We start from the raw sequence: 20,793 nt of genomic DNA, 5'->3' as shown, positions 1-20,793 counted from the left end.
CCGGGGCAGAGAGTGGGACAAAAGGAGTGAAAGGAGCCATGTGTGAGAAGTTTGTCCACATGCGTTCATGAGTGACAAGGGACGTGTCTCAATCAAAAAACAAAAAAAGAGAAGAGAGCGAGAGACGGAAAAGAAAAGTCATTTTAACAGCTCTCCATTTTAAAACGAAGCTGGGAAAGAGAAGTGACCACAAAGGGCCACAGGTGTGATGGTGGAGTTTCCAGGCTTTGATCACATGTATCACTCATCAACAAGCATGAGTCAATTCTCTACAGACACCAATCATCTCCGGGGAAGAGGACAAAAGTTTTTAACGGTCATTGTTAAAGCACATTTAACCTTCTATTAATCAGCAGCCATTTGGAAGACAATGAAAGTCGCTCACTCTACACCGGCCATTAATTCATTTGATCTGGAGGATTAGAGCTGCCATTCAGGCATGACACGAGGACATCTTTAGATCAGTTACGGATGAAGAACTGGTGTCTTAATTGCTATCAATTATTTATTTACATTTTGAATCAGTGAATTATAAATCATGAAAAGAAGCAGTGCTTTAAATGCACGTTAAATAAGCACTAATGTAAAGTCATTGGAATGCAGTTTTTCAAAGAGTCTAAATAAATAAATTGACATTTGTTTAATTTATGACATTTAGTTTCAGAAAAGACATTAAAACTTTATTTGTAATGAGTCAAAAATCGCGTTGGGCTTCTTGGTGGGATAAACAATCTTAAAGAGATGATGCTGGTATTTATTTATTTATTTTTTTTAACTCTGTACAAGTGTGGCTTAACTTATTTGAAATGTACAAACTAGTATGAGAGAGTGAATCGCTCATTCATATACTTTCTAATTTATCCTATTGTGAAGTTTGCAAGGTCACACAAATATCTCAGCAAACAATAATATACCTCTGAATGATTTTCTATTTCTACTACTTCCTAAAAATATTTTTATTGTTTTTAAAACGTTATCTAGATAAAAGTATGTAGGTGTTATCACAAAACTGCAATTAAAGTATAAAAAGTAAAAGTAAGCAGTGCAGATAAACATCCCCTGTGACTGTCATCCTGATGTATATGTAAGAGCAGGATGGTTTCAATTTGATCTATTTGTGGAGGATTAATGAATGATATAATTATAGGATATTCTTTTGATTATTCCAAAATGAACCAGTTGTTTGGTTTCTAAAACTTTTGAAAACTGTGAAAAATACCATGAACAAAAATCGATATGATTGTCAAAACAGTTTTTTGACAGTTTACTTTGAATTAACTTTGTGTTTCTCTTCATGTCATAATTTTTTATGTGCTTTGTGAACAAAAATCTTTGTTACTGAAGTTACAAATGCGGTCAGATAAATATAGTGGAGAAATACTATTATTATTATCATACTATAGCCCTCTGAAATGTAGTGCAGTGGAAGTAGAAAAGAAAAGACTAAAGTAAAATGCCTCAAATTTGTACTCAAGTAAATGTGATGTGCCATTATTAAGCTATTTCAGCTCCACAAGGGGGAGCCATGGTCCGTAGATGGTTGTCCATTAAAAACAGTAAAAGCGGTTGACAGCACAAACATTCATTATAAAACACTCACATGGTTACCACTTAAAATTGTTGCTTGCTGAAAAAATGAGCATCAGATGACCAACTGATTCTTTAATAGGGTATTTTATTAGAATGCATGTCCATAATATTATTCTATTATTGTAATCGTATAATGGAAAGTCCCTGTGCATGAGAGTGAGGGTTTATAAATGTAGATTACTATCACATCAGTGGTTGATTAGTTTAAACACAGACCCTACAAAGGAGCATCGCATTTGCATAATAATGAGCTTTGCTGTCAATTTCACTGTAACATTTATCAGAGGAACAGCTGTACCAGCCCAGGTCCTCCACTGATGATAAGATCTATTTGATGTGCCCGCTAATCTAATTACAACCCCATAATTTTACAGTGAAACTCACTCAGGAGAGACAATGCGATTCAGGGAAACCTCCCCCCTCCTGCCCTCCCTCTGACTCGTTTCCTTGGTAGTAAAGCATTGGAAACCAGAAGTGCATAAAAGCCACAAGTGCATCAGCTGAGGAGTGCAGAGGTGGAACACGGCGCAAAGTCAAAAACAAGAGGAAACAGCAGCACAGAGACAGAGGAGGACGACGCAGGAGGAGGCTTATTATTGACTGGAACAGAGAGACAGAACAATGAGACACTCAGCTGGAGAGGAGAGGTGAATCAAATTAGAAATTAGGCATTATTTCTATTCAGTAGGAAGACCACAGAAGTATTGGACGCCTAAGAGGACGAGCTGAGAGGCATCTGAAAAAGGTGAGTGACTCTAAAACAGCTGCATGTACTTCACTGTATCCACTCAACGTGGCTTTTTCTAGCCATTAAAGAAGATGAACGATTGATAAAAGACAGTAATTGACTGGTTTACAACGCTGACTCAATTTATGATGCAATTCCACGTGTGTCTGGTTGCCTTTTAGCACTGCACAGCTCAAGTCAAGAGAGTGAAATGAGTTTGTCTTTCGCACACATTTTCTTTTTTTACATGCTGGGAAATGACAAATCAGATAATAGCTCCCCTTAAGTGGGAAGATACGCTAGAAATTACACATCCTGCGACTCGGTGATTCCCCTCCTGATATGATAACATAGGTTAGTCTCACTGATTGTCGCCTTTTTAATCACAAAGAAAGTGTCAGCTGTAATAGGTGAGTGACTCAAGATGGACTGCTTATCAGCAGCTTGTGGACCTTGTACTCTAATTCTGTGAGAGCTTTGAGTGAGTCTCTCAATCTACTGTCCTTTTTCATTGCAGTCATTCCTTCGTGAAGCCATGTGCTGCTGATCTGCTGCTGCTGTTGTCTCAAGGTATCGGAACTTCTCAGCCACTCTCACGTTTTCTTCACAAGCTTCACACTCTGACACTTGTTGCTGATTTTCATTCTAAACCTCTAAAACCTAGACGAAGGTGTAATAGGTGTCCTTGTGCATGTTTATATCAAGTTAACTCACTAGGATTGATGAACCTAGACTGAATTGTCTGTTTAGTGGGATCATTTTTTCTGTTCCCTCTATCTAAATATTTGCTTCTAACTTTCCTACAGCCTGAGTCACATGTTTGATCAATCTATATTTGGCGACCTTCATTAGGAAAAGGCATCTTGGCTAAAACCTGTGATACACTTGGTGAAAAGGTTATCATGTTTAGATGTATGTAGGCGTAACCGCTTTATTAAAAAGCTGAAGGTTTTGACCAAAATCACCTTGGAATGATGATTATATCTGAGCTTGTATTTTTCATATTGATAATCTGGATAGTGGATATTTAGGCATGTCAGATCACTTATAATGTTTTGCTGTCTTTCTCATTCAAAACTCCATTAACAATTATTTAAATTTAAGGCAAATAATTAGGAAGTTTGTGTGTTACAATGTGGAAAGTCAGAGCCTAATAAAGGAGAGTAACAATAATATAGTGAGGCCAGTCTTGCAGAAAGGTGAATGAACATGCTGCTTAGCGTGTCCGTCTCATTATCAAACTCCATGCATGCGGCAGATAATCAACTTTGGCAAACATGTTCCCGGCCACTATGCCGACGCTCTCAGATTCTGCATGAGGTGGATTTTGTGGGCGGGTATGTGTCTCGGTCAGTAGTTCTTCCTCAGCTTATGGTTACCAATGAAGAGCCGGTGTTTTCAGGCATGTAGCGTGTTTGCTCCTCTCCCTCTGTCTCTGTCAATACACTCAACCTTAAAAGGCCATTTGCTGTGCAGCCTAATGGCTCTCCAATCCACCAAACTGCTCTCAAATCCAACAGTGTCCCCACAAGTGTTGTGTTGAGGGTTTTTTTTTTTTGCATGTTTGTTCCTACATTAGCGTTCGTGGCATGTATATATGTTTTTGTTTGACTAGATTTGGACAGGCCTGAAACAACACAAGTATTTGCTGTGTGTTTGCTATGACAGGTCAGTCTCCGTGGTAACAGCATCACTAATACTAGTTTTTGTGTTGCCTTTACAGATGGCGGGAGATAAACACAGATAGCTGAAGGAACAACTTTGAATCTTCAGCCTCACATCAAGGACAAAAATCCTTTTCATTGTGACCAAAATCTGTTTTCTTATTAATAAATAAACCACCAAACTGCAACAATGGCATCCTACAGCGCTGCTCCGACACAAGAGGCGAGTAATGGTGGCTCCCCATCAGTGAAGTCTGAAGGCTCGCAGGAGTCCATGAAGCTAAAGAAGGAGATCTCCCTCCTGAACGGGGTCTGCCTCATCGTGGGGAACATGATCGGCTCGGGAATCTTCGTCTCACCCAAGGGCGTCCTCATCCACAGCGCCTCTTATGGCCTCTCTCTGGTGGTGTGGACCGTCGGTGGGATCTTCTCCGTGTTCGGGGCCCTGTGCTACGCCGAGCTGGGGACCACCATCACCAAGTCCGGGGCCTCCTACGCCTACATCCTGGAGGCCTTTGGGGGTTTCATGGCCTTCATCCGGTTGTGGACTTCCCTGCTGATCATTGAGCCCACCAGCCAGGCCGTCATCGCCATCACATTCTCCAACTACATGATGCAGCCCATCTTCCCCACCTGTATAGCTCCATACCTGGCCAACAGGCTGCTGGCTGCTGCTTGCATATGTAAGTACACATCTGGAAAGTGTGTTTGAATGTTGGGGTTAGCAACAGACAGATGAGTCAGTGTATGAGTGAGTATGTGTCAATGATGACGTCTTTAACTGCCATAGTTTGAGGTCTAAGACAAAGCACGTGAGCTGTAGAGACTAGAGAAGTGAAAAATGGTGACACGACTGCTGCAGTCAGCAGGTCTGACTTTAAATAAAAGAGGAACTGAGGAACACCCTAAAATCATATGCACTGATTAGGAGCAGTAAGGGGAAAAAGCCTTTTACTCAACGTCGGAGCAGTGATTTAGAAATCCTGCTCTGTCTGCTCTTCACATGTGGACACGAGTCACCGCCTTTTCTGATCTGGGAAACAGCGAAAAAAACAACATGTTCATAAATGTAGAAGTAACCTTTCCACATGGATGCAGCCCAGATTGCTGAGGTAACTAGAACTACACAACGGCGCAGTGAAAGAGCAAAGGTGACAACGTGCATGAATCAAACTAACAAGAAATTCACCAAAGTGCTCACCGAGGCAACTGAGCGCAACTTCAGAGGCGGAGAAATACCAACACTCAGGCAACCGCACACAAAGTCAAGAACATACAGTGCGATAGAGGGCTTGTAAAGGCAACATCTCACAGATAAGCTAGATAGTCGAGATACATTCGCATTGTGTTCTTCTTGCAATCAATATTAGTCTTGCATCCACCCACCCACTTGAAAGGCAGGCATGCATGAACACACACTTAATACATGCACATACGCACTGATAAGCAGCGCTCAGAGGAGGGCTGATAGCTGTGAGGTAAAGTCCTTACTGCAGGGAGACTCTGACCTGAGAGGCTACCGACAGCTCAGGACAGGAGTGAAGCTTAACAGCAAACTAAACCTGCTTCCTGTTAGTGAGAAAAAAAAATCTCAGCGAGACTGAAAGTGTGAAACTGTAATGTCTTCTAAACCAAGATTAGAATAGAGTTCTGGGCAAACTGTCATTCAAGTCAGTCCAAACAGAGAGTGGTCTAATCACTACAGAAGGCCATTTCTGTCAGGAAAATAAAAGTTTTAAAATATATATGTAATGCATTATAAAAAATTAAAAATAGATAAGTCAGAATATGATGTTTAACGTATTAATTTTAACTTTATAGGTTAAAGTTTTTGACAAAATGGTATATATTTTTTTAGAATCCTAAGAACAATCTTGACGTTGACTGAGTATTTAACATTCTAACTTATTAAGTCAGAATATTTTGCTGATGTATCATCCAATTCTGATTTACTGTCTTAGATTTTGACTTACTATGTTATAGTTTAATATCTCACAATTGAAATTTATCAAGTAGAGAATTTGAATCTGTATTTTATAATTTTATAATTAATTTTTTCACTTATTTGCAAGCGATCCCACATGAATCAGATACTATTTTGTACCTGCATGTTGGGTGTCATATGTAGCTAAGTTATAAAGTGTGAAAGTTAAGGAAAGTTTTGCTCTATCAGGTCTCTGCATTACATGATAAAAAGAACTGTTTAACCATCACAAAATAACAGAAATCAGCTTTTACATCCACAGGAAGCATGACTTTGTTACACAAAAATACATCATAATCCTCTGCTACCCTTTTTTGTATCTTGACTGTTAACCTGTCAGTTCAACGATTTGAATGAATGTCAGAGCTTCCCATCAGCACGTGACTCCACTGAATCAGTTTTGAGGATCTCCATTTCATCTCACATCTGGACCACATTTGACCTCCACTACCGGTCAGCCAACCTGATCTCACACCTCCCACCCTTCTAGCTTTTCACTGTCAACACACTGCGCCTCTCCTTCTGTGTGGCAAAGCCTCCTTCTCCATCGCTCATCGCCGGTCGCCTCCGTCTGAGACGTTGTGTTTTGTTGTGTTTGAGCGGGCGTCCTGTTGGGAACGGACCTGTTATGATCCTCCGCCTGTCAATGTGGCGGAAGATGATAGTGTTATGATTGCTGGAGGCGTCTCAGTGGTCAACGTGGAGGGGAGAGCAGTGATGTAATCCTGTTTTGGTGTCTTCTTTAAACATCTGGCTGATTTGGATGTTGGTGTGGAGTTGGAGTAACTTGATGCTCATGTAGTTAATCTATGTCCACTCAGCTTGTTTGCAGGTAATAATTTGGTCAGATCAAAAAAAAAAAAAAACACTCTTCTTGGGGAGGTTTTTGATATGAATCCTACAATCCAAGTAATTTGTGTGAAACTCAGTGTTACACCCTAATTACTCAGATAGTAATTCTTCCTATTGCTACATTTATGAAGTAGGAGTTATCATGTACTGATAAGAGTCCACAGAGTGATAAGTTGCAGGGAGAAGCACAAAAACAAGTTTCCCAAGAACATTAACGCTACTCAAGGTGAAGGAGGGCAATAAGGAAAAAGTAGCAGATGAGTTTCTTATCAGGAGTTAAGCTTGTGGGTCAATAAGTGGAAATGTTACAAATCCCCAACCTCTAGCTGACACATACAAGGTCATCCGATCAGTTTGGCTCACTTGACTGTACCTGTGTGTGTTTCAGTGTGTGTGTGTGTGTTGGCTTGTATGTGCTGCACTCAGCTGTTTCCTCGTCTGAAAAACAACAGTCCGGTCTGCTTGAGTCAGCAGCAGCGTTTCCTTAAACTGGCCGCACTCTCACGCGGAAACATGCTGGCTCACACTCAATTTACAGAGCAAATGTCACCGCTGACGCTGTTGAATGGTTCGTTTCAGTGTGTAAATGAGTAATAAGTGCATGTCTTACGCTTTGGTTGCTTGCCCTCAGGTTTGCTGACCTTTGTGAACTGCGCCTACGTGAAGTGGGGCACCAGGGTCCAGGACATCTTCACCTACGCCAAAGTTATCGCTCTCATCGCCGTCATCATCACTGGCCTGGTCAAGATTGGACAAGGTGCTCAAGCCATCAATGACTCACATTTCAAGGCCTGCACTGCATAAAAGATGCTAAATGTCAGAATTTTGAGTAGAGGCTAGGAAATTAATTGAATGAATTTCATACCCCAGGTCACACTCAGAACTTCGAGGGCCTGTTCGAGGGCTCATCGCAGGACCCCGGACACATTGCTCTGGCTCTGTACTCGGCTCTGTTCTCCTACTCTGGATGGGACACTCTCAACTTTGTCACAGAGGAGATCAAGAACCCAGAAAGGTAAGGAGGGCAGGAGATGTGAAAGTGGGATGATGGTAGTTATTGGTTTTCCTGTGGCAGTGCGTAACATGACGTGAATCTGCTTTGATTCTAGGTACACGTGCTATTTCGTACTGCAACAGCTGTGCAACTATGAGAGCTTAGCCACCACTTAATGCAAAAACAAAAAAATCCATCTTCATTTAGGATTTAAATATTTCCTTTATTCTAACTTTCTTCACTGAAAGATTTCACTTTGAGCACTTAAACAGTCATCTTGTTCATGCTGGACATCTCAGGGTCACTTCTTAATAAAGTCCTACTGCGAGTGAAGGTTAACAAAACTTGAAGTTGTTGTGGAAATGTTCTATGATCTTAATGAAGTCCAGTGGTTTGAGTTGTCTTTGTCTTGTTTTATTCAAAGCTTTGAAGGTACAGGTCACACAGAATGCAAGCAGTCTGCAGGAGAGTACACATGAGTGCAGGCAGCGTGGTATTCTCATACATGTACAGGCGTGGTCAGTATTTAACTGGTATTCCAGCGGTAGTACAACAATCCCATGCTTGGTAATCAACAGCTGGGGGTACAGGGTGTACTCGTCCACAGACATTAGAGGACTGAACACATTGGATCAGACATCAAAAGTCTAAACACATTGGATGCGACAAGGCTGTGTTTCCTATAATCTTCTTGACATGAACAACTTCTTCCTTGTGTACGGTCACTAATCTTGCAATCTTGAAATGCATGTTTCAAAGAGATCAGAATATGTGTCAGAGGCGTCGTCATCCAAATCGAATGCAAGTGGTTTGTGATCAGGGTCAGTTTGAGGAACAGCACTGTTCAGTGTAAGAAAGCAGATGTAACAGTTTTAGTAGTCATCGAGCGTATGACGGGAACAATACAGGTGAAACAACAGCAAAAGAGTACGCCTACAGCAATGAAGGGGGTGGCAATTCTCAGAAGTATTTGGCCCCATGTCCCTGAAATGAACCAAGAATAGGGGATCAAACCCCGGCTCTGCTCCGGGTGTATATTGTCGCACATAAGTCTGAAGGGCAGTGAGATTCTGAATTGCTAACTGAATGGTTTTTCCCTCACCGGTGTGATCTGGGATGTAAGTGCAGCATGTCTCACCTATGATTTTACAGACGCCACCAGGAGTTTAACTGATCGATGTGTTTGATGTGTGAATCTTGAAGGTGGAATGTAATCATGTGTGGATCCCGGACAGAACGGTAGCCATGTTATTATTCCCCAGATTATGAAAAACAAAAGGATTACGGCAGAGAAACGACAAAACCAGTTAGCACATGCATCATTCCCAACATATGTGTACAGTCTACGTCTCGGGGTGTAAGGTGTCATTTTAAGTGTTAGTGATGTGTATTGCAGCCTGTCACAACAACGAAGTACATACTTAATGAAACTTGCTTTGACATTCTTCATGCAGATGCAGTATTTTTCCACTACAAAGTCTTTACTCTTTGCCAATACAAGAATATCTGAACTTCAGCAGCCAGAGGTAGCCAAATCTAGTCAGTGTCTACTGAAGTTACAAGAGCTTTGATGAAATTTCTTCTGGTGTTAATATCTTTGATCTGCAGCTCAGCAAGGAAACACTTGTTAGGAAAGGTTTCTACTGAAGAGAGTGTCAGCTTTGATTTAGTCTAACTCTGTTGGAGCCTCATATTGGCACCAGGAAAACTTTGGATGATATTAGTACAGAAAAAGGAACTGTGGATTTTGTCTTTCACTACTTACACTGGACAAAAAAGTAGGAAGTGTGAAGAGGAGAAACTCTTTGCTTTCTTTGTTCAATTTGCACCACTGTGGTTTGAAACTTGAATTATTGTTTTTATTTATTTTACAAAGGGATGATCATCTCTTAGTTTAATCTTGATAAATGTTCATGATTGTTCACATCTGGGTTTTGAGTTTGTAGTTGGACACAAAACACAGAAACGGAAAATTATAGTATTGAGTAATTTTAGAATTTTTGTACAAAAATTTAATTCTGAGGTCACAACCCAAACATGAACAACTGAAAGACAATTCTAACTATCAAGTAATTACAAGGAAAATGATAATGAAAGTTTTAGACCCATTTTTCATTTGACTCATTTTTATGGTGCGAATTGAATAAAAAACTGCAAATGACTCCCACATCTATAGCTCATCACTCTGCAAGAGATGCAGTTCCCTAATCGGTTTCTTCTTTTCAACATGTCCTTCCCTGAGACATCAATGATTAATAAATTTAATAAAACTTTTTATTAGCTCACATTTTAAACTTCTGTCTCATGCTGATGTATAACACAAGCTCCATTATTTTCTCTTTACATCTGTTGTCATTATATTCAAAGTTCTACATTCAAACAAGCTACGTACAACCTACGAGTGTGGCTACAAACATTCTACAAAGGTTCCTATTTTGTCTTAAGCACTGAATAATCTTACAAAAAAACGCTTTCTTTCTTTCCAGAGGACACAAAGACAATAAAAAGTTTAGATAGCTAAGGTAGTTCTGCTGTGATTTAATCAACACCTGTGGCATTGTCTTCCTGAAACGTCAACCAATCAGAAACAAATTACTGAGTAGCAAACAACAGAGAGAGATGAAGAACGAGGTGAAGAAAATAGATGAAAGGATCTGAAAGGTTGGAGTGTGTGTAAAGCTTTTGCTTTGATTCACACTGCCAAACACTGATCAAATGAAGCCAGACTACACATGTGATTAGATCACAAGCCTCTCCTACAGTTCCCAGGCAGATTAAGTGACAAACAACCGCACCTTATCCCAATCCTCATCCTTCCCTCACCCACGGGGTCGATCGGCTTTGACCCAGAGACTCCTGACAAACCCTGAACATCAGAGACTGTAAGAATCTGTAGCTCATCTCTTTTGCTTCCCTCTGGTGTTTGTTTCTGTGAACTACAGCAACCTCCCTCTGGCCATCGCTATCTCCATGCCCATTGTGACTGTGATCTATATCCTGACCAACGTGGCCTACTACACCATCCTCCCCATCAATGCCATCTTAGACAGTGATGCTGTAGCTGTGGTAAGTTCCCTTCCATCCTCAATTACTTAAGCTTAACATTTATATTCAGCTCTTGTTGAAAACTCCACTGTCCTTTCCCCGCAGACATTCGCAGACCAGGTGTTTGGCGTCATGAACTGGACTATTCCCTTGGCTGTGGCTCTGTCTTGCTTCGGTGGACTGAACGCCTCCATCTTGGCTGCCTCCAGGTGACTGATTCTACCCTTTTATAATTATATTAGTGCAATGTGCAGTCACTTAATCCCTGCATTATCAAAACCTCCCTCATTGTCATGTGTCAGTCAGCAAGCCCCCATCATCACCACCTTTATTTTTGTGTCTCTAAAGGCTGTTCTTCGTGGGCTCCAGGGAGGGCCACCTGCCCGACTACCTGTGCATGATCCATGTCCACCGCTACACTCCCATCCCCGCCCTGCTCTTCAACGTCAGTCATCTTTTCTTTTCTGTTTTCCAGCTTTATTGAACACTTCAGTTTGACCACCCATGCTCATATTTCTTGTGCTGCTCATCTGCAGGGCTTCATGGCTCTCATATACCTGTGCGTAGAGGACGTCTTCAGGCTGATCAACTACTACAGCTTCAGCTACTGGTTCTTTGTTGGTCTGTCCATTCTGGGGCAACTATATCTGCGCTGGAAGGAGCCAGACAGAAAGAGACCCCTAAAGGTAATGCAGTTAATGCCCCATGGCTGGGCATTTCTATCTGAAAACACAGATTCAAACTTCCAGGGTTTCCTACATAACAAACCTAAAGACCCAATCCTATGGGCTTACAGGGTGGGACTTTCTGTATCATGATTCCTATTCAGAATCGGTTTTCGGCTAAACAACTGCAATATTACAACTTGGCAGTGTGTAGAGTAGTTTTAAAGTGTTTGAGCAGAGTTGTAGGTGAGCTGGTGTGCTCAAGCTGCAGCAAGTGGGAAGGGGTGAATGAAGAGAGAGGCAGAAGCTTCATAAAGTTGCACATTCTAGAGTAAGTAACAGTGTGGTTCCATATAAGTCATTTTAAGGCAGGAAAGAATTAGTTTCATGAAAAAGACAAAAACAAAATAATACAAATTTTTCCACATATGCAGTAAAACATGTAGAAATAGCTACATACGATTTTAAAAAGCTGCTACAAACATGAAAAATAAGCATTACAAATTATACTTTGAGGAAGTGTTCACTACAGGGACAATGCAAGACCACAAAACCAGGCTCAAAACAAAGAAGAGGTTTCTATCTTGGTCAGGATCAGCTCAACCAAAAGCTGCATGTTTAGTTTTTTTTTTAACTATGGTGCTACAGAGCTGATGATTACCAACATATTACATTTTTGTTTGAATATATTTATTGCGATTATTAAAATCACCATCTCACTATGATCTTCTCCTTTTTGTTCCTCAGCTCAGTCTGTTCTTCCCCATCGTTTTCTGCCTCCTCACCGTCTTCCTGGTGGTGGTGCCTCTCTACAGCGACACCGTCAACTCTCTGATCGGCATCGGCATCGCCCTGTCAGGAGTGCCTGTTTACTTCCTCTGCTGCTACACTCCGGCCCATAAAAGGCCGCTGTGGCTACGGAGCTTCATCGGTAAGGCGGGGTGCAAGTTTCGCAAGCATCCAGTTGCTGTTTAAGCATTTTAAGTGCTATTATTATTATCACACCAAAGTAGATTTCTATACATGGTGCTACTTCTTAACCCTCTACCTGTGGGTAAATCCAACGTAGTTATTTCTGTGAAATCTTGCAGCTGACCGTACTATAACATCTATTAACTTGCAACACTAATGTGCAATATATTACTCGGTACAGTCGTGCCACAGTGTATTTCAACACATATTAGAGTTAAGATTAAGGCCCCATTTGTTGGATATTGTTTGCTTTTGTTTTTGTGATTTATGTGACATGACTGCTGGGGCATTGCAAAATTATTGATTACATTTTATATGTCTAACAATTAACTACATATACTGAAATACATTGCAAGAAAACCATTACAGGTGAATTTTAAAAATATAAGGCATGCTTAGTTTGAAAGTGGTGCTGTATTTTTGTTTTTAATAGCACAAACTTAAGCTCTTATTGTTCTAACCTTCCTCCTGTTGCTCTTTCTTTCAGCTAAATCTGGCATAGTAATCCAGAAAGTGTGCTACTCTGTTCTGACGGAGATGGACACCGACAAGGCAGAGTAGAGGCGCCCGATTTGGACACCCTGCCGGAGACTGACAACTTGGGAATGTCAGACTGAACTCATCTCGGCCAGTCGCTCCTTCCACAAGGCCTCAATGTGGACGAACATTTGGGCTTGAGCTGAACCCAGCTCTCTGACCTGCCAAACATCACCCGGTGATAATGTTAATGAATGTGTGAATGATGGCACCCGGGTGCTTGTTGGCAAAACTAACTGACCACAACATCAGAGTGAACACTTTAATGGACTCCTGAAGAAATCATCACCTGTTTCTATTACAGAACTGTATGTACCAGTAGAGGATTATTTAATTGACATGCCATATGAGTATTTTGTGTGAAATGACAAACTTGTAATGCCTTTTTGATATGACTAGAAGTTGACAAATTATGATTCTAACTGTTAAAGAGCGCGTTGACACTGAAAGCACTGCTGACCGTAGAAACAGCCTGAATAATAACGCACAACGAAAAACAAACATCAGAAGAAAGAAGATGACAAAACTCTTCATTCTTTCATCTTGGGGAGATATTTCATGAAAGGTTTTAGCAGCAATGTCTAGTGAAGTAAAGGGCTATTTTTACACAATTTAACTCATTCTTCTGCGCTGTCTGACTCAAACACGGACTGTTAAATGTAAGAAACAGTTGAGCTGCAAACACGTATTTATAATAAAATTACTTGTTCACAACATAAAATGACTCGTTTCTTTCATTTTGCTCCAAGCACAAGGATAAAACGACACATGTAATCACAATATCACGACAACAGACACCAAAAATGGTTGTTTTGAGGCAAAGTTGACATTTTAATTTGAATAATACATAGCGACAACTCTTTCCCAACAACACCTCCTCTCTTCTTCTATCCATAAATATGTACACAATTCATTATACCATCAAGCTAACAGCAAAATCAGATTTATCCAATCGTGTCCTTCCATGGCCTCGCCTTGGCTACAGCTTGTTTGCCTTTGGTTGACGCTGCAGCGATGGGAGGCGTCTGCCGGAGAGGACTGTGGGTGAAAGTTTGCCTCAGTGGACCTGCACAGAAAAATGGAAAGGACTCATTTCAAACAAACTGAAATATGTGTATTTTAGCATTTATTGTAAAAATACACAAAATAGCACCCAAAAATAGTGGATGCAGCAAAGTTTTACTTGAATCACCAGTTATGTTCTCAATTAATCATCTGGCTGTAAACAGTGAGAAAGTACATTACAGGAGACAAGACTTTAGGAATTTATCAGGACAGCTGATGGCTGCTTAAGTCTAAAGGTTGGAAAAAAAATAACTTAAAAGCAATAGAAATACATGTATAAGATACTCACTGGGTCAAGGTGCTGCAATCTCTGCAAAATTCAGGATTCCGACTTGATAAAGTCTACATTCACTCCTTCAAATATTCATGCTTTCTCACTTTCTGACTTTGCGAGTGATCCAGCCGTGGAAGTTTAATAGCAGCAAACTTTAAAATATGTAAATCTGCAACACTGAGACTGAAGCTGCAGGAGGATAATAAATGTCTGACTCCTGAACTGCAGCCATTAAAGTCAAATAAAAAAACAAAGCAAGACATTTGTTCAGTGGGATCACTATTCACTGTTTAAAAGAGAATAACAGATTCAGGTAAATAGACCATTTTCAATTATATTTGCTGGTTCATTATCACATGTAAATTGTTTCCTTACCAATGTTTTTGTGATTTACAATTGTTTGCAATAAGTCAGCACAGCCACAAGAGGGCGCATCTCTCCTACACTTGGAGTCACTTGAACATGTCAGTTTTGTATTTTTGCATTGTATATTTTGCATTCTTTTTATAAAGCCCATGACTCCTTTAAAGCCAGCTGTCAGTAGCTTTTCAACAGTCTAACATCTTTACATGCAGTTCTGAAAAAGCTACTTACTTTCTCAAAACTACAAATCCAACAGGTAGCTTTGAAAAGTTTGTGTGATGAATTATATCATACAATATCATACGCTGTAATCTTTCACATGGCAGTATACTCTTTTTTTTTTTTTTTTACCTTTTTCTTTCTTTATTCTCATTTAGAGTAATTTTTCTGTGGCATATAGCTGAAAAAAAGTCTAATAAACTAAATGTTGGAGCTGCTGATGCAGTGGTGGAACTGACCTTTTGCAGCAAGGTCCAGATGATTTTTTATCCGTCTTTCCCTCTCTTCCAGCTGTTGGGCCAGCTGTGCGTTCTTCCAGCCTAAAGACCCAAAACAATTACAACAAGGACAGAAGAGAAAAAATCAGAGTTGCAACTTTTTTCTCGTTCTTTGAATTTTTTTTCTTTCTGAGTGAATCAAAGAAAAAAATGCATATTATGGTTTAATATTACTACTAAAATCTAATCAATCCGATGTTCCACAATAGTATTGATCTGAAACACCAACCCTTTTTCATGCTGTCTAATAATCCGTCCTGTTGGGGCATGACGGCGGCTGGGTGCTTGATCCTCTCAGGGATCTTGAACCTCTGTCTGACTAGGGGGTGTCTGAGCAGAGCCACTTGAGCCAGAGAGAAGCAGTTTGAGGTCAGCCAGTAGGTAAACACCGCCTGAAGTTTGGTGGAGGAAAAAGTTGAGGTTAGAGATATAAGTGACGTTTCGTGATGATGTAAGATGAAACAAGTAGGAGAGGAACAAAAACATGCGAGTCAATAACAGACTGACCGTAGGGAAGTTGATAGTGAGAGGGAGGATGATGAAGGGCATGATCCTGAACACAGTCTTCATGGCGCGCAGATTGGGGTTGTCAATACCAGACTCCGCACCCAGCTGAAAGAACAGAAGACACTTGTTTAGTACAGAAAAGCACTGAAGTACAGATTATCTTGATCAATATTATTTAACATTTACTCTCTTTTCTGCTGCTGTGTTTGTTTTGGAAAATAAGACATTTCAAGTAAGAGCTGCCTCACCTCCAGGATGAAGAACATGGTTCCGGTGACAGCGAAAGGTAGAATATAGAAAGGATCTGCTGCTGTCAGGTCTGTAAACCAGAGCAGACCTCCTGTCTGCAAGCCCGGCACTGGCAGATAGGCCATCTTCCTCAGTGCGATGAAGAAAGAGATGAAGACTGGTGCCTGAAGAATATTCACAGTGAGTTGCTCTGATCGTAAACAGACACTAAGACTAGACAGAAAAGGGGGAAAACCTGCTAACAAAGCTTAAAATGTCAAAACCCTAATTTTTTTGAGTTTTAAATTTGTATGGAGCACATTATGAATGGCTCAGCAGGTCCTCCAGTGTTTTCACAAATGGCTGCGCTCAAGAAAAATAATATCTGAACAAACACAACGGTTCTGATGAAACTGGTATTCACATTTCCTCTATTGGCAAAAAACACAGCAGACGCTAGAATCCAATGTACAGACTCTATCTATAGATTTTATGTAAAGGCTGTGAATTAATCGGTACGCTCTAGTCCCCTTTTGTCCTCTGGAATTTACTTTCTTTAAGCTGATTGTACTAAAATCTATAAACAAGTCTGTCAATACCAGGTCAGTACATAACATAAGAAATCACACACACACCCAAGATGTGCAAAACACCTTTTAACAGCTGTGAAGCTCACATGAATATTCAGAGATAATGAAAACTGAGTTCATGTTTCTGAGTACACAGTATTAAACAGAAGATGGAGCAAGTGCCACATTTCTTCAACCTGTTTTTAAGGTTTTTTTACAGATGATTTTGGTGGATTTTCCAGTCTGTATTTAAGGAACAGTTTAAGAGTGACATAGTGGTGGGGAGGAGAGAGGGAGAATGACACACAGCAAATCAAGTCCATGGGTCACAATCGATCAATGTCTGCTGTGGTGGGAAGCCAAGCAGGCAAGCTATCAGGGCGCCCCAGTGTCACTTACTTACTTATTTACATACATATTTAAACTGTTAAAAAGAAATCATGCCATTTTATCACGTCTGAGCATGACTGGAAAATGGTGGAGGTGTCATGTTTAGAAATACTCTTAAATGTCACTGTGAGGGCTGTTATGGTCATGAAATGATCGTAATTGCAGTCAGTAATTGCATATCAAATGCAGTTGGCTGAAAAATCGGAACTTAAGCACCTTGAAATAAACAGTCAAAGAAGAAAGCAAAAAGCAGGCTGATCCATATAAAGAAATCAACAGACCTGCACTAAAGGAACCAGGAACCCACGCAGAGGATTCACATCATGCTTCTTCTGGAACAGGTTCAGCTCAGAGTATGCTTTGGCAACTGCAACAGAAAAGTAACAGCTCATGATAGTTGAAACATCTACAGTGCGACTGATAAAGAAAATGCAATGGAAAAAAGAGGAATGAACATTTACATTCATATTTGTTTCCACTCTGTTTGGCCTCAGTCATTTTGGTGGTCAGTTTGGTCATTTCAGGCAGCACGTTGTTCAGCTTGGCCGCCTCTCTCTGGCCCTTCACTATGACTGGAAACACGGCCAAACGAGCCAGCACTGTTCCTATACAAAGTAAGAAATGGAAACATGACCTTCAGAGATTCACACAACCTCCCTTGTCTACGTTCCCAGACTGCCTCAGAGTTAAAATGACACTGATATACAGTATATTGACTTTTGTTGGGCTGTGCTTACCTGCAACAATGGCTCCCCACCAGGGCAGACCAAGATCCATGTGCATGTACTCTAAGAGGTTCTGGATGAGTCCCACTGGTGTCATAGCGCCCAATCCCAGCTCTGCTAACCTCGGTTCTGTAGCCACAGCCTGCAGGACCTCGACTGCAGTTGGTGCAGCATCAGCCACCTGCTCAAGGACCGTGGGTGGTAAAACAGGGGTGGGGTCAGCGGACACAAGTGTGGGGGAAGAATCCAGGACTGGAGAAAGAGCAGCGCTGTCCGCTACTGGTGCCACCACAGAAACAGTTTCAACTGGGATCTGAAAATGTCAATAACAAAAACATCATATGATTTAGGCTGATATGTAACACAGACCCTCAGGTAGATGGTTTGATTCAGATGTAGTCTCAGCCACCTGTTCAGTGATTGGTTGTGTGATGGTGGGGATGGGGCTGTCAGAACCTCCTACCAGTGGAGCCGCCATGGATCCATCCTCAGGAGGGATCTGTGAGTGTCAAGACAAGCTTAGCATATCAGTAACAGGTAAATACTGATTTAAGAAATACATTTAACACAGATTTCAATTTCACATTTTTTTCTCTGAAATGGAGTCAGTTTACTTGGTACAAAAAATATTTAAAATGTGAACTAAAAATTCTACTTACACTTTGAAATCCAACAGCTCACAATGTGTAGTATACAGTGAGAGGTTATAATTTACATCTGTCAGATTTTTTCATGCTGCTCAACTGCTGACAAAGTGGGAATGTCAGTAATTATAATGGTCCATTGTGGCCACTACTTCAAATCTGCGTTTGGCACTATTTTGCACTATTTACTGGATGAGCAACATGTACTTCCTACAGTCATAAGAAAGAAAACTGTGTATCACGTGATGAAAGATTATATTTTTGCTGGTCACTCCTTATTCGGTTTTGTGAGGAGGCCGATTCTCATCAGGGGCAAACAGAGCTTTGGGACATTAGCTAGAACTGTTATTGTTTTATGATACATCACACTGTAAAATACAGGATACACAAAGTCTAACAACTGTCTAGAATTTGCAATATATGTGGCTTGTTGCACTTTCGACAAAACAGATGTAAAATCTTAGATTCAATTTTTTTTTTTAAATGGAGCAAATAAATATTTAAAACTCAATAAAACCAAATTCAAACCCATTATTACCAATACTGATTAACTGTCAGTTCTTTTCACAAAGGCACAACACACCATACTAGATAAGTTAAGAGCAAAAATACTTTTTTTCATCTTCCGCCAAACTTAGTTCAATGTGTGACAAGCCTTCACATAGTAAAATAAATGATGAATCGGTGCTACCTGTGTGTTAACTCACCTGTGAGCTGTTGTGTCTGACTGCCACAGCGTTCACCCAGAGGAACTTTCCATGGTGTCTGCGGCCCAGCAGAGTCCTTGTGGCTGAACTGCGGCACTCAACCACAGTGTGTAGATGGGACCTTTGGAGCAAATGCTGCTTGGACACCAGGAGGACAGAGTTTCAGCCAGATGCACAATTTAAACAACAACCTTTACGCAATAAAGCAATTATTTAACAGAGAAGTAATCAATAAATGTGCTGATATTAAATATTTACTTCATCTATCAAGCAAGAAGCCTACATTATCCAGTTACTTTTCTAATGTCACCTCAAATGTAAGAACGTCCTGCTTTTAATGATAATTTAAATGTTTGGGTTTTGTACTGTGGGTCAGACTGATTGCTTGCAGAGCATAAGTTAATGTAATTGTGCATTTTCCATTTTGAGGTACCATGAACATGATTTCCAAAGTAAACTGGCTACGGTGGTTGAATTTAACATCTTTTCTCCCTGCTGGTCTTTGTTAAAATTGGGTCAATAAAAATAATAAATTACTTTTGATATCAACTTAATATTGGCGCTTTTTTTTACAGCTGTATGGCACAATCCAAATACTACTTTTTCCAACACTTTTATGATGACTGTCTGAACATTTAAAGCTATAATAAGCTACAGAAGCCTACCATCTTATAACCAAAATCTAGTGACAAACAAAAACAGATGTGCAGCAGGTTCAACTTTAACCACAGATACAGTGACCTCTGGTGGCAGCAGGTGATTCTTACTAGTTATTTAACTCGGCAGAGTTTAACACCGCTTCACCCTCAAGGCTCAACGCTTAACTCATATTGGAGTTGCCTCAGTATCTTTACGACTGGAGGAATACTGTAGTGGTTGTTACCATAGCTGAGGGTTGCTATGAAAGCCCGGCTAACATGTGAAGCCACACAGATTTAGCGTTAGCCACACTTAAACACATTCAGAAATCTACTCATGGTCTTCAGCACCTCTTTCAATGCTTCTTGCTAAACTGTCCTTGCCGTTTTGACTTGGAGGCCCAGTGAACTGACAATTTTATTAAACATTAGGAGGCCTTGTCTGTCCTGCAGAGGCTGTTACTGTCAAAGTCACACAGAAGACATGCACCTAGCTACGCAGTGAGGATGCTAGCCGGCCAGCGGGTTAGCCGCAGAAAGCCGCTAATTGTGTGTTTGTTCCAGGAGCAGAGACAAAATACAACAAGAGAAATTGTAAAGAACACCTACATGGCTCCAAACGTCTGAAAGAGGACGGCTGCCCCGGCTCGGTTTTCCAGTCTGTCTTAGGAAACATCTTGCTAAGCAGCCCGGAGTCACCCCACTCCTGATGGCGGCCATATTGGCAGGAAAGATACCCCGCTACGGAAAGCGTAAGCAGACAAAATTCCTGGCTGTTTACAATAAGCTTCGCGAAAGTTAGATGTTTATGTTTGGTTTCGCTTACTGGAGCGAGGAACTCCATATTGTGTCATTATATATACACATATAATACAGTTTTATACATACAGTGACCCAAACCTAAATGTCCCACACAGGGGGTAAATAAGATTTTTTTCCCCCTCATTTTTAGTCGTTGATATCATAACATTTGAATGCAACTTTATGCAGAAATTTACTTAAGAGCCATACATTATTTAGCTTTAAAACATTTTAAACAAAAAATCTTAAATATTTGATACTAAAATTGATGTTGTCTTTATGATCAAGGACAGTCTGTTACACACCAGTTACACATCCTGCATTTTTGTAGGCAAAACACACACACACACACACA

General features: G+C 40.5%; 2 protein-coding genes across 2 annotated transcripts; one reads left to right on the top strand and one right to left on the bottom strand.

Moving 5' to 3' along the window:
• Positions 1 to 2,101: 2,101 nt before the first annotated feature.
• slc7a7 (solute carrier family 7 member 7) lies at positions 2,102 to 13,751 on the top strand. Its single transcript, XM_008287396.1, has 11 exons — positions 2,102 to 2,335; positions 2,835 to 2,887; positions 4,041 to 4,664; positions 7,449 to 7,574; positions 7,688 to 7,832; positions 10,754 to 10,877; positions 10,962 to 11,065; positions 11,205 to 11,301; positions 11,393 to 11,542; positions 12,269 to 12,452; positions 12,981 to 13,751. Exons 3-11 carry the CDS (start codon positions 4,172 to 4,174, stop codon positions 13,052 to 13,054), a joined length of 1,497 nt encoding a protein of 498 aa, XP_008285618.1. The 5' UTR covers positions 2,102 to 2,335; positions 2,835 to 2,887; positions 4,041 to 4,171; the 3' UTR covers positions 13,055 to 13,751.
• An 83-nt stretch (positions 13,752 to 13,834) lies between these two features.
• oxa1l (OXA1L mitochondrial inner membrane protein) lies at positions 13,835 to 20,405 on the bottom strand. The gene is made up of 11 exons (XM_008287395.1): positions 20,247 to 20,405; positions 19,000 to 19,134; positions 18,058 to 18,147; positions 17,661 to 17,961; positions 17,385 to 17,528; positions 17,205 to 17,290; positions 15,985 to 16,149; positions 15,737 to 15,841; positions 15,459 to 15,621; positions 15,191 to 15,271; positions 13,835 to 14,096 (listed from the first exon to the last, which is right to left on the bottom strand). Exons 1-11 carry the CDS (start codon positions 20,355 to 20,357, stop codon positions 13,975 to 13,977), a joined length of 1,503 nt encoding a protein of 500 aa, XP_008285617.1. The 5' UTR covers positions 20,358 to 20,405; the 3' UTR covers positions 13,835 to 13,974.
• Between the last annotated feature and the right edge of the window lie 388 nt (positions 20,406 to 20,793).

This window comes from Stegastes partitus, unplaced genomic scaffold (genome assembly GCF_000690725.1).
Source record: "Stegastes partitus isolate 25-593 unplaced genomic scaffold, Stegastes_partitus-1.0.2 Scaffold499, whole genome shotgun sequence".
Lineage (NCBI taxonomy): Eukaryota > Metazoa > Chordata > Actinopteri > Pomacentridae > Stegastes > Stegastes partitus.
The sequence above is the reverse complement of the archived record's forward strand: the minus strand, read 5'-3'. Positions and strand labels throughout refer to the sequence as shown.

Excerpts from the sequence above, each read along its gene's own strand:
- slc7a7 (XM_008287396.1), top strand. The coding sequence starts at position 4,172 with ATGGCATCCTACAGCGCTGCTCCGACACAAGAGGCGAGTAATGGTGGC. Across the intron at positions 11,302-11,392 it reads TCCCCGCCCTGCTCTTCAAC|GGCTTCATGGCTCTCATATA; the intron begins GTCAGTCATCTT and ends GCTCATCTGCAG. Across the intron at positions 12,453-12,980 it reads GTGGCTACGGAGCTTCATCG|CTAAATCTGGCATAGTAATC; the intron begins GTAAGGCGGGGT and ends TCTTTCTTTCAG.
- oxa1l (XM_008287395.1), bottom strand. The coding sequence starts at position 20,357 with ATGGCCGCCATCAGGAGTGGGGTGACTCCGGGCTGCTTAGCAAGATGT. Across the intron at positions 19,135-20,246 it reads TTTCAGACGTTTGGAGCCAT|CATTTGCTCCAAAGGTCCCA; the intron begins GTAGGTGTTCTT and ends GTGTCCAAGCAG. Across the intron at positions 15,272-15,458 it reads ATTAGACAGCATGAAAAAGG|GCTGGAAGAACGCACAGCTG; the intron begins GTTGGTGTTTCA and ends TTGGGTCTTTAG.